We start from the raw sequence: 18449 nt of genomic DNA on the forward strand, positions 1-18449 counted from the left end.
ACACCTAATCTCTTCAGTCAATATGATTATGGATGTATTGCTATCACACCTAATCTCTTCAATCAATATGATTATGGATGTATTGCTATCACACCTAATCTCTTCAATCAATATGATTATGGATGTATTGCTATCACACCTAATCTCTTCAATCAATATGATTATGGATGTATTGCTATCACACCTAATCTCTTCAATCAATATGATTATGGATGTATTGTTATCACACCTAATCTCTTCAATCAATATGATTATGGATGTATTGCTATCACACCTAATCTCTTCAATCAATATGATTATGGATGTATTGCTATCACACCTAATCTCTTCAATCAATATGATTATGGATGTATTGCTATCACACCTAATCTCTTCAATCAATATGATTATGGATGTATTGCTATCACACCTAATCTCTTCAATCAATATGGTTATGGATGTATTGCTATCACACCTAATCTCTTCAATCAATATGATTATGGATGTATTGCTATCACACCTAATCTCTTCAATCAATATGATTATAGATGTATTGCTATCACACCTAATCTCTTCAATCAATATGATTATGGATGTATTGTTATCACACCTAATCTCTTCAATCAATATGATTATGGATGTATTGTTATCACACCTAATCTCTTCAGTCAATATGATTATGGATGTATTGCTATCACACTTAATCTCTTCAATCAATATGATTATGGATGTATTGTTATCACACCTAATCTCTTCAATCAATATGATTATGGATGTGTTGTTATCACACCTAATCTCTTCAATCAATATGATTATGGATGTATTGTTATCACACCTAATCTCTTCAATCAATATGATTATGGATGTATTGTTATCACACCTAATCTCTTCAATCAATATGATTATGGATGTATTGCTATCACACCTAACCTCTTCAATCAATATGATTATGGATGTATTGTTATCACACCTAATCTCTTCAATCAATATGATTATGGATGTATTGTTATCACACCTAATCTCTTTAATCAATATGATTATGGATGTATTGTTATCACACCTAATCTCTTCAATCAATATGATTATGGATGTATTGTTATCACACCTAATCTCTTCAGTCAATATGATTATGGATGTATTGCTATCACACCTAATCTCTTCAATCAATATGATTATGGATGTATTGCTATCACACCTAATCTCTTCAATCAATATGATTATGGATGTATTGTTATCACACCTAATCTCTTCAATCAATATGATTATGGATGTATTGCTATCACACCTAATCTCTTCAATCAATATGATTATGGATGTATTGTTATCACACCTAATCTCTTCAATCAATATGATTATGGATGTATTGCTATCACACCTAATCTCTTCAATCAATATGATTATGGATGTATTGCTATCACACCTAATCTCTTCAATCAATATGATTATGGATGTATTGCTATCACACCTAATCTCTTCAATCAATATGATTATGGATGTATTGCTATCACACCTAATCTCTTCAATCAATATGATTATGGATGTATTGCTATCACACCTAATCTCTTCAATCAATATGATTATGGATGTATTGCTATCACACCTAATCTCTTCAATCAATATGATTATGGATGTATTGCTATCACACCTAATCTCTTCAATCAATATGATTATGGATGTATTGTTATCACACCTAATCTCTTCAATCAATATGATTATGGATGTATTGCTATCACACCTAATCTCTTCAATCTGCTTTGCTAAAGAGTCTACATCCATTGTGTGGCACTGTCTAGTAATACCCACCATATTAGTTCCCCATCAAAGTGTAAAGCTGAGCAGTCCAATATTATTTGAATTTTTCATTTTGTTTCTATTGAACTTGTATAAATACTGCAAAATCATCCAATTTTAGCTGCACTGCAAATATGAAAATAATTTCCTTTTTTACTATTTATGCTCTAGATATTGTGTTGGCATCAGCAAAAATCCATAGTCGGCAGCATTTGAATGCACCAAACCAAGGAAGGCAAATCTAAAATTGGTTTTGACAAATCCTAATGTGAAAAAGAAATTACTGCATGAAGTTTGTAAAATTCTCATGCCACACTCCATCACACATGTGAAACAATGCAAGACTGTAGATGTTTTTATCAAGTTGTAGTCAAACTTGAATGTACATTGTACAATACCAATACTCAGTGTATAGCCATATGACCTGACTGAACAGGTGAAACACAGCAAAAAGATACGGTAATACCTCTAAGGACAGTTTGAAGGCTAATGAGTCTCCCACCTGACAAGCAACCTCCTCCCTGCAGAGCAGGCGAATAGCCATCCTAAGGAGGCCGGTCACTGCCCTCTCAGCCAGGAATGTGTGATCAGTCGATCTCATGATAATGGAAGAGATGTGGTCTCGAACATTCTGCCATATTGATCCTGCTCGGTCTCTATGAGAGAAATACAGAGGTGACAACTCCTGTTCCTTACTTTATTACTGTACTTTACAGCTGATAAGTGAACAGAAAAAACCAAAATTTATCAAGTTTGTATCCAATCAAAGAATGCTTCAAGCTACTTTTAAAAGAGCCTGCTGTGAACTTCATGGTAACAGTATTAGCTTTTGAGCTGATAAGTTGTGAACTTCAATTTGTACGAAACTGTAGCTGTAAGGAGAACTCAGAACTGTAAGTTGTGAGGAGACTGAGTGACTCACATGTTTAAGAAACAAGATGGATAGAGAGGAGACTGAGTGACTCACCTGTTCTGGAGACAAGATGGAGTGATAGAGGAAAGACTGAATGACTCACCTGTTCTGGAGAACGACTCTGATGAGCAGCTCAAGAAAGAAAACCACAGTCTCCTCATCCTGACTGCCCTCCCCATCTAGCTCGCTGATTTGACATAGTGATATGAGGGCCTTTATTAACTCCTGTAATGCGTTAGAGGCAGAAGCTGTGTCAATCAGTACATGCCATGTGGGAACGACTCCAACAGAACTGAAGTCTAATTCATTTTCAGAGCAACACGAGTGAACAAGTCTCAACATATTCTCAGCACAAAACTTGGCAAGTCTAAAAGATCTTTAGTAAAACAGGAGTGAAGGATACATAATGATGGATATCAAAACAAGAGTGGACAAGTCCGATATATGCATGAAATAAGAACCGTAATGAAAGGGACAGACAAGACAAAAGGAGAATAGAAACTGAAGACTGAGTTATTGGAGAAGGATGAAAAGTTAAGGAGTAGCTCACCTGAAGAGAGCTGGTCCTGAGGAACTTTGTATCATCAATAACACAGTCAAGATCACAATCAGCAATCACTTGCCTGCTAGTCTCCTTTAACTGCTCTTCCTCTATTGACTGGCCTTTCTGGTTAGCTGAGTCCGTCGCAAAGTATGTCAGGAAGGCATTGAACACTCCTGACTCATTTCTGAGGATAAAATTAAAGACGTTCAAATTCTGACTATGCTAACAAGACTTAGTAATAACCTGCGACAGCAGGCTGATCTGTTCACATAAGCTATCAAGTCAAAATCGTTGCTCACCAGCAAGCTGATATGACTGACAGTACCTGGATTCACAAGTGCATATAATTCATAGCGGGAGACAATGAAGGTCTCACTCAAACTGTATGTACAAAATGAATAGGTAATGTTAGAGCCTTTGGTCTACCTCGTATCAGATGCTTTGTCTTCCCTTATTAACTTAATCTTGCCATCAGGATGCAAAAAGTCTTCAACCTCTGTGAATGTGTCCGGCAGCAATCGTGCCCTGTACAGCGTCATCATACAGTCTAAAATGTTTTTCCAGCCTTCCCTCAGCATGTCGCCATGCCTGTGGGCGAGGCTGAACACTGTCTTTGCTGCTAACTGGGCCTTCTGATTAGCAGCAAACGAAATTGGTATCTGCTCAGAACTCTGTAAACACACAGAAATCTGACCTACACTCCTAGCCTATCAGTACATAATGCATTGCATTTTAAGCCAATCAGTACACAGGCAATGGTATCTCTAGCCAACTAGTGCACATATACTGAGACTCTAGTCAGGTTTTGCATATAACAAACAAATTCTGATACAGTCCAAAACATGCTAGTCTATGCTAGTCCTAACTAATTAGCCATGCTACTCCAGACTTCCAATAGTCCACAACTAACAAATCATCCCATATCATTCTGTACTCTTATCCAATAAATACATGCCATTCTGTATTCTTATCCAACCAGCCCATGCCACACTCAACATTCACCCAATAAACCATAATATCACCATAGACATATCACCATAGACATACCTAATTCTACCTAGAAATGTCTACCTAATTCAATAAGATCAATAAAATGTCTCGGTAAATATAAGGTGGAACTGAGGCACCATCTCCAGTCTGGAGAGTGAGTGTTACGGTCTGGTTTTTGTGCTGCTGACTCGGGCTCGCGTACCACTGGCTTTGCCATTTCGCAATGGGCCCCATCATCATTTCTTACTTATTGTTATTTTTCACGCATTGGTTAATTATATTTTGTCTCGAGTATTAATTCAATTGTGTAATCTTTAAAGGTGAAATAAAACACACACACACACACACACACACACACACACACACATATCACCATAGACATATCACCATAGACGTATACATTTTTAGAACGGTGACGGGTTGTAAATATGCTAACCTCTGGACTGTTGAGGAATGTGGTGAACTTGCACAATGATATGACAAGATTATCAAAGACCTCGCTGAGTCCATAATGAGCAGAAATCATTGCACATTTCCTACAAAAAACGAAGAGACATGCACTTGAGCAAATTGGCAAGAAACGCAAGTTGGCAAGAAACGCAAGTTGGCAGGTAGTATTAGTGGTGTGGTTCCGACATCATCTACAGTACTCATAACTATCATCATACAGTACTCATAACTATCATCATACAGTACTCCTCACTATCATCATACAGTACTCATCACTATCATCATACAGTACTCCTCACTATCATCATACAGTACTCATCACTATCATCATACAGTACTCCTCACTATCATCATACAGTACTCATAACTATCATCATACAGTACTCATCACTATCACCATACAGTACTCCTCACTATCATCATATATTACTCATCACTATCATCATAAAGTACTTGCGATATTACCTGAAGCCTGTTATAGACTTTTGTACTATGGCCGGTTCTTGACTTTTATCAAAGACAAAGGAGAGCGCTGCTATTGTAGGACCCCATATCATGGAGAAGAGCTCATTGTCATAGCTACCGGTTGGTGCATGTATGAAAGTGCTCTCTGAGCCCGCTGCCTTAGCCAGCAGCACCTACATCCATGTACAGTGATATGAAAGTGGGCAGACAGAGGAAAATAGCATATTGCAGTGCTTGGAGAGTGAGATACACTGGCTAAAATTTTTGTCTGCAGCATTTGTGGCAAGAAGTCAGGAAATGGTGTGAAATATGCAGGATGGCATCATGCAGTAAAAAATGTTTAGCATGGTATTATGGGATTACATGAAACACAGTATGTTTTCATGAGACGAAATGATAAACACATCATAGACTCTTCGTGATTACAAGCCTTTCCAACTTATATGGGCGAGCCCTACCAATTGATCACATTATTGTTCTGCCTGGGATTGGAGATCAGGACCAGACATTGAATGCACACATAACTGTGTAACACACAGGCTTTGTTTGTCCAATCTAATCGTGTTACCGTGCTCCGCTTGATAGCAAGTATAAATCAACTAACTTAGAAGTGAGACTTGGTCGTGATGTTATATACCTTCCAAGTGTAGATCTCCTTGACCAACCCAGTTCGCTCCTCTGGTAGTACTATCTCTTCTTTCTGAATGGCAGTGAATATCTCCTCAAGCATTGATTGGTCAAAGTCTTCACCTCCATTTACATATTTTAAGTTCTTTTGAAATTGCTACAACATCGGTTATTAGGTGAGGGATACCAGACTAGTTAGAGACAGGTGTGAACTGATTTGTCTTGAAGGAGGTTGGTGAGAGTAAAGAGGGACACAACACTTATTACAAAAGCTGGTGACCAAATTAGTGCAAAGTTGAAATTGTTTGTTCTTGATAAGAACTTGTTTTGTAGGTCAAACAAGCTTGAAATGATGAAGCAGGTTGTTATACACCTGTCTTGCAAAGGGTGCTACCAAGTCATTAGCTGACACCAAGTCCGGAAGTATGCCAGAAAACTACATGAAATAAATAGAGATGTTAAACATGTAATCCTGAACATAACTCAAAGAGTTGATTAACACGCCACATGTCAGCATAATGTAGTCGGTATAATGTCAGCTACATGCTGCACTGCATGAGGTCTATGTTATTATTATCAACCAGTCTCTGCACTGCGGCCTCTATGCTAGTCCTTTGCATGACCAAAATCTATTGTGAAAATTGTTTTTATTATATAACACTTTTAATGATGAACTTACACAAATTTTTAATGGATTCTATAAGAAAGTCTCGGGTATTTTTCTATCACTTGCAGTTGTAGTTGATATTTGAGGTGATCTGATTACCAGGATGCTTCAAGATTAAAATCGACAAAACTTCATCAAAGAAGAAAAATACGCGCGAAATGAGGCCACTAGTTGCTATAGTTGCTATAATTGATACTATAGTTGATACTAGTTATTGTGTTCGAGTTGGAGCGCTACGGGTCTCTATTCTGTCAGTTTCTTTGCAGTTATAAACATCATAATCACACTTTCGCTTGATCTGAGCATTCATTTTAACCGCAAGCAAGTTTTGCCAATTATAATCTTGAAACATCCTGACAGTCAGACCATCCCAAACGTCAAAACAATCGCAAATGATAGAAAAATACCGATAATTTCCGATAAAATATACTAAAGTGTCGCATAAGTTGATTTTTAAAAAGGCACTATAATTTCCACTAAGGAATAGAGAGATCTGTGTTTGCACTGCGTGTATACAAGAATAACAAACGGTGCTCTGCAGGTTGCTGGCTACTACTGGCACAGCACACTGTATACAGAAACTAATTACATGGTGACTAAGAATTTAATGCTATGTTTGTGTCGCTGACCGCATGAGCTGCCATATTTAAAGATTGGTAAAAAGCAATGACATGACAGTATCTCTAGATGCCATGCCACAGAACATAATACGGCTTAAAATATGGATGTTGAACAACAAGTAGGAAATAAACTGATTGATCCTCCCATAGATATAGTTTACTATATCTATGGGAGGACCCATAGATATAGTTTAGTATATTTATGGATCCTCCTCCCCCCACCGCTCCCCCAACTCCCCCAACAACTTGATGTTCATCATGTACTAGTTGAATGCCTGGCGACGCTTGGGGAATAAAAGTTTTTGAATTGGTCATATGAAAACAACTGTTATATTTACAAATATTAGAAAAAAGTGGCATGAATCTGAACTATCGCCAAGCATTAAACTTTTCAATGGTTCAGGGGGTTCAGCAGCAGGGTCCAATTTGAGTGCTTGAAAATGCTGACAAATTTTATCCATTTTTTCTAATCAAACAAAAATAATCGCTCTCATAGGTAACAGGACAGTCTTAAAAAATGCTGCATTGAAATTTTCTTGCCAATGAGTAGATCTTCTTGCTGTAATCCTCTCTCGATCACACGCTTGCCTTTGTGCACGTCGTTCATTAGTCTTTAGGTATCTTTTTGCTGCAATCCTCTGCGCAAAGTTTTGTTGCTATGCAATGATTGTGGCACACAACCTAAGAGCAAAGCGTGCTAGTATTTTTTGCAAATGCCGCATAGGTTTTTGCCCAAATAATTCGCGGCACTGCAAGGTCAGAGTAGCATACTGGTTAACTCTCCTGCCTGCAGTCCTGGAGGTTCTAAGATTGCATTTTCTGCAAAGTGGATTTTTCATTACTATAACTTTATCGCTATAGCTGGACACACGGACACTCACATCTATATATACATATAAATCTCAGTGTTTGTCTTTTTGATTTTTTGATAAGCCCTGTGTCCAGTTATAGCAATTACAATCCAGCAATGTAAAATCCACACAGCATTGAATTTGATCTCAGGACCTCCAAATCTAAAGCCAGAGAACTTAACCATTAAGCTACATGAAATACAATAGATTCCCTGGGCAAATAGTCATTACACTAGTTAAGAAACTCATGCTTAAAGCCGTTGCTTGGGAGTAATAACTAGTACTGTTGACTGTTATGCTTAATGATTGTTAAGCTTGCCCAAAACTCGGGTAATGTTTTAGTAAAGATTTTAGTACAGATCTAGCTTTCCAGATAGGTTACTCAAATTTATTAGGTAATTATTCTATTACACGTGTAACACTGGGCATTTGGCTAGTACATATATATCGATGATATGAATGCTCCTTCGAACAATTTCTTTGTTTGAAACTTGAATGATTACCCTGCTGGTGTGAGGGCAAACCAATTTACACCTTAGAATCCCAATTTAAGAATTTAGAACTCGGGTATTGTGTTCATACATGAGTCAACACTATGTATGAACACAATATCTCAACGTGTGAATACAACCAGCAATAGAGTTTTCAACGAAAACCTATATATCTCGTCGCACAGCTCATTCAATCGCAGATCGGCATACTAGCCACAAGTACACAGTCATCTTCATGACTAAAAGGCAAGTCCCTGTTCCTAATATCTCTTTTAGTTAGCTGAAAAAAGAACTACGATTTATGTCTTTTTGGCAGTCTGGTTATGCGCAGGTTTAGTGGCAACAAATCTTCATCTCTATTTATTCTATGAAAATCTCTATAACATTGAATAATTGCAGATAATAGAAGGAACAAAATTCCAGTACTGCTAGATAGCTGTTATATAATAGGTAATGGTGCATCTTAGGTCGGTACAACACGCGTACAACACATACGCAACAGACATGCAAGGCACTTGCAACGAAGAAACATTGTGGATACAACGCGCATACACTATAATCACAACGCACATACAATGGTCAATAAAAAATAAATAAAATGCTTCGTGTAATGTTTTAGACCTGTTTTATTAACAGACTATAAACATAAATAGAATATTGAATAATAATATAATATTATTACTACTATTATTATTAATAATATTAATGTGTTAACAGTGTCACGTTGTGGCGCATGCGTTGTTAATTACTTGTGTCGGCGTTGTATCCACAATGTTTGTGCGTTGCAAGTGCTTTGTATGTCCGTTGCGCATGCGTTGTATGCGCGTTGTAACGATCTAAGATGCACCGTTGCCATATAATTCGTATTTCAGACCACGAAATTAAAAATTTAAGATAGTATTACTAGACACGTGTAGTTGACGATATATCCCAGAATGTTCTGCATTTTCGCATTTTTCTCTATTTATGATTAGAGAGCATGACGCTCGCGCGGTAAATACTGACTTTTGTTTTTACAACAGAGGATTTGCCTTTTGAACGATTTGGGCAGCCTAATGTTCTTAACCTGCTTCATGACCACTATTGTTGCTTGCCCTTTTTGTTCAGAACATTTGCCTCCTGAATGATTTAGCCTGCGTAACAATTTTCATTGTGATCGTATTACTTGTGATTATAGTAGTCCTTTTTTGAGAAACAGCACCCTGAGAGACACTGACACCCCTGTGAGACACCAACAGCTAGACCACCTATTTGGGCACTAGCAAGACAAGGTTACCGCCTCTTCCTGTTAACAACTAAAAACCAACTGAGTTCAGAGCTAGTAAGGATCTCTGCTGCATGCTTATACCTTGGCAAACTTTGAATGTCTCCTTGTCTATGTCCTGCCTTACATACCTTCCGGGCAAAAACCAATTCTATCAAGTGGTAGTTGAAATAAGCCAATGAAAATCTAATCCCATAAACATAGGTAATTGTGGCAATTTTCGAATTTAGCTTTCTAAATTCTCTGACTGTCTTTATTATTCAATCTCACTCAAATCGCCGCAGATTTTTTTGGAAAGAGTGTCCCCTAGAGCAGGAGGAAAACTCAGCAAGCCCTAAACCCTAATATTTCTAATTTACAAAGAAAATGAACTTGCATATAGTTAAGCTGCAACATCAAGATGCCAACATTCCATTGCAACAATGCAAAATGGCCCACAACGTTTGCACTGGCTTGAGAAGGTGACTGTCTCTAAGCGCTATGCCTAATATATTACACAATGAGAGTAACACTAGCCATAGACGCATCCTCAGTCCTCCAGATCCGTGGTAAATAAACCCAAAACAAAAATTAGCAAAAACATTGAAGACTTGTCTAGCAGTAGAAGGACTCACATCATGAAGTTCAACTTCTTGGTGAGCTTAGAGCTAGTCAATCAGTCAAACCTTTACCAGCAAAGCATGAGACTTCATCAGTTCCACTCTAACATGAACACATACTGAATGTAATTTAGCAACAGGTCAACTGAGAGTATTTGCTAACGCCCATCAGAAACATAAAGCTAGAGAGGGTAAGCGATCAATAGATTATGCCATAGAAGTTTTCTTTCCGAGTGACATGCTAGTTATTCATGAGGCCACATAGATGATGGCGAGTTGAGATGAGAGAAAGCATAGAGGCATGGCAGGCTTCAGTTACATCTGATGAAGATTTTGGGAAACTGAAAGAAAAGAAGAAAGCAGCCTGCCACAGGCACCTAAAAATCTGAAGATACCAGCAGCTATCACGAGGATCTCACTTCCCACCAATATTCACCATCCAATTACGATTAAGGCACAGCCACAGACAGACTGGATGTCAAGGAAGGTGCACAAAAATGGTAGGAAGCAATCAGGCGGTGAAATAACTAATAATGAAATATTGAACAACACAATCACATTTTATGTTTCTGGTGAAAAGTTTGTAACAACTCGTGAAACACTCGCTCGCTTTCCAACAACGAGAATTGGAAAACTGGCACAATCTCACAAATGCGAGTACTTTTTTGACACCAATGAGCAGGTTTTCAGAGAAGTACTAGAATACCACAGAACTGGAACACTTCATGCTCCCAAAAACATCTGCTCAAAAAGACTCATAGAGCAGCTAGAATATTGGGGTGTCAATTATAGAGAGCTAAAAGAATGCTGTCAAAGCCATGACATAAATGAAACAAAACTGGAAAAACAGTTTTGCTGGTTTGAAAACAAGCTAGAACTAGAGACGACTCCCAGTGGTAAGACAAAAGTATGGTACTTCTTGACAGATCCCCTCGGGCCATACACCGCCCACAGAAATGCTGCTGTAGCGTGGATCATATTTTATTGCCTGGTTATCATTGCTCAGACAGCAAACGCTGCCGCCTATACAATTCCACCTACTCAAGTCAACGCAACAAACACTGCTGACAGGCGGATAGATGAATGCAACGCTGTAAAAAGACATTTTGGAAAGACAACGTATGACATCATATGGACATTGGAAGAAGCATTTTTCACATTTTTTCTTCTGGAGATAACAGTGCGGTTTATCTGTAGCCCAAATAAACGACAGTTTCTGTGCTCAATGAACATGGTTGATGTGCTGATTGTCGGGGTTGAACTGTTGCCGATAACAGTAATCAGAATCTTTCGGCTGACCGAAAAAAGTATATTGGGAAGTGAAATGTGTCTGGTCATAAACTTGCTGGTAGGAACAATGACGGTCGCTGTGCAGATGAGGTGCTTCCGGCTCATGATGCTTGCCACACGAAACACGTGAGTTAGCTTTTTTCCACAAATTTATCAACACACTTGAAAATATTAAAATTTTTAGTTTTATACTGCATTAAAAGATTTCAAATATTTAGAGCTTAAACATCAGTTTCATTTGACAGGCAGCTGCGAGTGCTTCTGCTGACAATATACAACAGCAAGACAGAGATAGGGTTACTGATAACGGTTGTTGTAATGTCAAGCCTAATCTTTGGCCCAGCTATGTATGTCATGGAATTCATGGGTAAACATGTCAGCAACAGCACACCAAACCTTGACAGCATTCCAGCATGTATGTATGCCTTTAGTTTTGTGCTGACAACATGTAAGTATGCCTGATCAATGTTTACAATCAGTCATTCCAAATGTGTTTAGCTGATTAATTATCCCTTGGTTTGGTATAAATCCGCTTGTTACATTTTGAATATCAACATACAGTAGGAACACTAGCATTTGAAAAAAATGGCTCCAAATCTCATTTTTCAATTAAACAAGGTTAATATAATTATAAAGATTATAATTATAATCCTTATAATGAAAATAGTGTACCTATGGCCTTGTGCATTATGGACATCTAAGCCCGTTTAAAAATGCAAGAAGGCAAGCTTTCAATCCATTTTTTATATTTTTTGAGCATTCTACAAAGAGTTTGTTGACATATCCAACACCTGAAATCAGCTACAGTAAGTAGCTGGGTATTTTTATAAACCATATTTAGTTGATAGTAGTAACTTATCACCTTGCAACCTTGCAGTTTGAATCAGACTTCAATTATGGTCCTTTTGTTGGGCAATGTCAAATAAAAGCTGAAGAGACGCTTGCCTAGAAAGCAATTTTTATAAGATTTTTACTAATTTTTGGATAATATGGAGTGTAACTTGGTGAATGAAAATAAACGTGAAATATCCTAAAAACCGTGATTTGGAGCAAATGATAATCTATTTGAATAGGGTAACAGTTAGTAATGAAACTGGGCTGTTTGATGTGACTGAACTGCGCAGCCCAATTCTAGAGCTTATTTGGTTAACAGATGTTGCAGCCTTCCACAGCTGTTGGCTAGAATCGCATATACGCTGCCTCTGTGGCAGCCACTAGCTGATTAGCATGTACGACTATCTGTTACAGCATACTGGTGGGTGATTGTAACCATGTCCTCAGTAGGCTACGGAGACTTCTACCCTACCAACATATTTGGATACCTGCTGGCAATCGTGGTCATCATGTTTGGGCTCATCGTAACGGCACTGCCTGTCGCCATCATTGGAGCTAACTTCACCATTATTTACAAGTACAATAAGAAGAGGAGCCAGCAAACGAATAACCGCTGCATAGATGAGAGAGAGAGAGGGGGTAGCCAACAGAGGTAGCTCCCAGAACTTGTCACCAGAATGCACCCTCTAACTATATTAACTCAAGTTGAAGCTTTCGCCAAAAGTTTACAAATGAATGCCACACAACAGCCTTATGGTTTTGGGGAGCTAATCTCGATGAGACCCTCGACTGCTCCAATCATCTGGACGATCTATCACCAACTCCTTGCGTGTCCACGACTATCGAATACATTATACCTTTTTATTGTCAAGCTTTGAATGATGGTCATGGCGCAAGTACACAAGTACATCAACTGCCTAGTAGAGACGGCAAACGTATCATAATATCGTCACGTTTTCCAGCAGAGAAAGTGCGTACAAGTGTGAACAGTCATGAATTGAAGAGCATCAAAAGCAATTTCTCATATCGGTACAATATAAGCAGCAGACATGCTGCATCCTGTACTAGTTGATACCCCGATAGTCAGTTGATACTAGTTGATACACCGATAGTCAGCTGATACTAGTTGATATACCGATAGTCAGTTGATACTAGTTGATATACCGATAGTCAGTTGATACTAGTTGATATACCGATAGTCAGTTGATACTAGTTGATATACCGATAGTTAGTTGATACTAGTTGATACACCGATAGTCAGTTGATACTAGTTGATATACCGATAGTCAGTTGATACTAGTTGATATACCGATAGTCAGTTGATACTAGTTGATACACCGATAGTCAGTTGATACTAGTTGATATACCGATAGTCAGTTGATACTAGTTGATATACCGATAGTCAGTTGATACTAGTTGATATACCGATAGTCAGTTGATACTAGTTGATACACCGATAGTCAGTTGATACTAGTTGATATACCGATAGTCAGTTGATACTAGTTGATATACCGATAGTCAGTTGATACTAGTTGATATACCGATAGTCAGTTGATACTAGTTGATATACCGATAGTCAGTTGATACTAGTTGATATACCGATAGTCAGTTGATACTAGTTGATATACCGATAGTCAGTTGATACTAGTTGATATACCGATAGTCAGTTGATACTAGTTGATATACCGATAGTCAGTTGATACTAGTTGATATACCGATAGTCAGTTGATACTAGTTGATATACCGATAGTCAGTTGATACTAGTTGATATACCGATAGTCAGTTGATACTAGTTGATATACCGGTAGTCAGTTGATACTAGTTGATATACCGATAGTCAGTTGATACTAGTTGATATACCGATAGTCAGTTGATACTAGTTGATATACCGATAGTCAGTTGATACTAGTTGATATACCGATAGTCAGTTGATACTAGTTGATATACCGATAGTCAGTTGATACTAGTTGATATACCGATAGTCAGTTGATACTAGTTGATATACCGATAGTCAGTTGATACTAGTTGATATACCGATAGTCAGTTGATACTAGTTGATATACCGATAGTCAGTTGATACTAGTTGATATACCGATAGTCAGTTGATACTAGTTGATATACCGATAGTCAGTTGATACTAGTTGATACACCGATAGTCAGTTGATACTAGTTGATACACCGATAGTCAGTTGATACTAGTTGATATACCGATAGTCAGTTGATACTAGTTGATATACCGATAGTCAGTTGATACTAGTTGATATACCGATAGTCAGTTGATACTAGTTGATACACCGATAGTCAGTTGATACTAGTTGATACACCGATAGTCAGTTGATACTAGTTGATACACCGATAGTCAGTTGATACTAGTTGATACACCGATAGTCAGTTGATACTAGTTGATATACCGATAGTCAGTTGATACTAGTTGATACACCGATAGTCAGTTGATACTAGTTGATATACCGATAGTCAGTTGATACTAGTTGATATACCGATAGTCAGTTGACACTAGTTGATATACCGATAGTCAGTTGATACTAGTTGATATACCGATAGTCAGTTGATACTAGTTGATATACCGATAGTCAGTTGATACTAGTTGATATACCGATAGTCAGTTGATACTAGTTGATATACCGATAGTCAGTTGATACTAGTTGATATACCGATAGTCAGTTGATACTAGTTGATATACCGATAGTCAGTTGATACTAGTTGATATACCGATAGTCAGTTGATACTAGTTGATATACCGATAGTCAGTTGATACTAGTTGATATACCGATAGCCAGTTGATACTAGTTGATATACCGATAGTCAGTTGATACTAGTTGATATACCGATAGTCAGTTGATACTAGTTGATATACCGATAGTCAGTTGATACTAGTTGATATACCGATAGTCAGTTGATACTAGTTGATATACCGATAGTCAGTTGATACTAGTTGATATACCGATAGTCAGTTGATACTAGTTGATACACCGATAGTCAGTTGATACTAGTTGATATACCGATAGTCAGTTGATACTAGTTGATATACCGATAGTCAGTTGATACTAGTTGATATACCGATAGTCAGTTGATACTAGTTGATATACCGATAGTCAGTTGATACTAGTTGATACACCGATAGTCAGTTGATACTAGTTGATACACCGATAGTCAGTTGATACTAGTTGATACACCGATAGTCAGTTGATACTAGTTGATACACCGATAGTCAGTTGATACTAGTTGTTATACCGATAGTCAGTTGATGCTAGTTGATACACCGATAGTCAGTTGATACTAGTTGATATACCGATAGTCAGTTGATACTAGTTGATATACCGATAGTCAGTTGACACTAGTTGATATACCGATAGTCAGTTGATACTAGTTGATATACCGATAGTCAGTTGATACTAGTTGATATACCGATAGTCAGTTGACACTAGTTGATATACCGATAGTCAGTTGATACTAGTTGATATACCGATAGTCAGTTGATACTAGTTGATACACCGATAGTCAGTTGATACTAGTTGATATACCGATAGTCAGTTGATACTAGTTGATATACCGATAGCCAGTTGATACTAGTTGATATACCGATAGTCAGTTGATACTAGTTGATATACCGATAGTCAGTTGATACTAGTTGATATACCGATAGTCAGTTGATACTAGTTGATATACCGATAGTCAGTTGATACTAGTTGATATACCGATAGTCAGTTGATACTAGTTGATATACCGATAGTCAGTTGATACTAGTTGATATACCGATAGTCAGTTGATACTAGTTGATATACCGATAGTCAGTTGATACTAGTTGATATACCGATAGTCAGTTGATACTAGTTGATATACCGATAGTCAGTTGATACTAGTTGATACACCGATAGTCAGTTGATACTAGTTGATACACCGATAGTCAGTTGATACTAGTTGATACACCGATAGTCAGTTGATACTAGTTGATACACCGATAGTCAGTTGATACTAGTTGATATACCAATAGTCAGTTGATACTAGTTGATACACCGATAGTCAGTTGATACTAGTTGATATACCGATAGTCAGTTGATACTAGTTGATATACCGATAGTCAGTTGACACTAGTTGATATACCGATAGTCAGTTGATACTAGTTGATATACCGATAGTCAGTTGATACTAGTTGATATACCGATAGTCAGTTGATACTAGTTGATATACCGATAGTCAGTTGATACTAGTTGATATACCGATAGTCAGTTGATACTAGTTGATATACCGATAGTCAGTTGATACTAGTTGATACACCGATAGTCAGTTGATACTAGTTGATATACCGATAGTCAGTTGATACTAGTTGATATACCGATAGTCAGTTGATACTAGTTGATATACCGATAGTCAGTTGATACTAGTTGATATACCGATAGTCAGTTGATACTAGTTGATATACCGATAGTCAGTTGATACTAGTTGATATACCGATAGTCAGTTGATACTAGTTGATATACCGATAGTCAGTTGATACTAGTTGATACACCGATAGTCAGTTGATACTAGTTGATATACCGATAGTCAGTTGATACTAGTTGATATACCGATAGTCAGTTGATACTAGTTGATATACCGATAGTCAGTTGATACTAGTTGATATACCGATAGTCAGTTGATACTAGTTGATACACCGATAGTCAGTTGATACTAGTTGATATACCGATAGTCAGTTGATACTAGTTGATATACCGATAGTCAGTTGATACTAGTTGATATACCGATAGTCAGTTGATACTAGTTGATATACCGATAGTCAGTTGATACTAGTTGATATACCGATAGTCAGTTGATACTAGTTGATATACCGATAGTCAGTTGATACTAGTTGATATACCGATAGTCAGCTGATACTAGTTGATACACCGATAGTCAGTTGATACTAGTTGATACACCGATAGTCAGTTGATACTAGTTGATACACCGATAGTCAGTTGATACTAGTTGATATACCGATAGTCAGTTGATACTAGTTGATATACCGATAGTCAGTTGATACTAGTTGATATACCGATAGTCAGTTGATACTAGTTGATATACCGATAGTCAGTTGATACTAGTTGATATACCGATAGTCAGTTGACACTAGTTGATATACCGGTAGTCAGTTGATACTAGTTGATATACCGATAGTCAGTTGATACTAGTTGATATACCGATAGCCACCTTCTTTTGCAGTATAAGAGCAAAAGGAGGTGCCTATCGGTATATTTCAACTATATGACACAAAGAAAGAGGAAGCAAATCCAAGTATCCATCAAGGCTTCTCACTGAGTTTTTATTGCTTTATTGACAAAAATTCTCTGTTAAGGGTCAAGGACAAACTGTCAAACTTATTGAACTTGTATAATCACTTATTACACTTTCTTCCTTTGCTAATATAAGAACAAGAAAGTTTCAATGTTAATTTTTATCAAGAGTACGATATGACTTGTACACTTGAATATAGGTAAGAACACGTATGTACCACTATTAATCACAGCCAAAACATCCTCTACCATAGCCCATCCATCTCTACAGTGATGGAGGGGCTCCTCTACCATAGCCCCTCCATCTCTACAGTTATGGAGGGGCTCCTCTACCATAGTCCCTCCATCTCTACAGTGATGGAGGGGCTCCTCTACCATAGCCCATCCATCTCTACAGTGATATGGAGGGGCTCCTCTACCATAGCCCCTCCATCTCTACAGTGATGGAGCTATGAAAGTCAGACTGTGGCTAAAGCTAAAGGTGATAGTCTGATAAAACAAGATTACTGAATGTGACAGTCAATGCTCTCCTGTGTAGCAGTGCTCCGTAAGCCCGAGGTCTAAAGCCAAGTATACATTATAGAGACTAATATTGATTTTAAACAGATGATGGTTTGTGTCCAGCCAGTCATTCAATTTACAAGCGCAAATTTGGCTTCTAAATAGCCCCTTTGTACGGCCGCATACAAAATAACAATATAAATATTTATTATAACTTAAAAGTGCTCTCTACTATCTCCTCTGACTGAATAACAGAATATCAATAGTGACACATGCCATAGTAGA

The 18449-nt window shown here is 37.5% G+C and overlaps 2 protein-coding genes across 2 annotated transcripts in view; one reads left to right on the top strand and one right to left on the bottom strand.

Annotated features, from left to right (window-relative positions):
* LOC137394706 (Golgi-specific brefeldin A-resistance guanine nucleotide exchange factor 1-like) overlaps positions 1-18449 on the bottom strand; it is a 56518-nt gene that overhangs the window by 15966 nt on the left and 22103 nt on the right. The window contains exons 19-25 of the mRNA XM_068081475.1: positions 5770-5916; positions 5133-5305; positions 4654-4753; positions 3654-3898; positions 3234-3411; positions 2787-2908; positions 2273-2426 (exon numbers count right to left, since the gene is read on the bottom strand). Of these exons, the coding sequence (XP_067937576.1) occupies positions 2273-2426; positions 2787-2908; positions 3234-3411; positions 3654-3898; positions 4654-4753; positions 5133-5305; positions 5770-5916 (1119 nt within the window). The remainder of the gene's footprint in view (positions 1-2272; positions 2427-2786; positions 2909-3233; positions 3412-3653; positions 3899-4653; positions 4754-5132; positions 5306-5769; positions 5917-18449) is intronic.
* Positions 10727-13031, top strand: LOC137392914 (potassium voltage-gated channel subfamily B member 2-like). Its single transcript, XM_068079277.1, has 3 exons — positions 10727-11667; positions 11787-11956; positions 12790-13031. The coding sequence occupies exons 1-3, from the start codon at positions 10727-10729 to the stop codon at positions 13029-13031; spliced, it is 1353 nt and encodes a 450-aa protein (XP_067935378.1).

The sequence above is a fragment of the Watersipora subatra genome, chromosome 4 (assembly GCF_963576615.1).
Source record: "Watersipora subatra chromosome 4, tzWatSuba1.1, whole genome shotgun sequence".
Classification (NCBI taxonomy): domain Eukaryota; kingdom Metazoa; phylum Bryozoa; class Gymnolaemata; order Cheilostomatida; family Watersiporidae; genus Watersipora; species Watersipora subatra.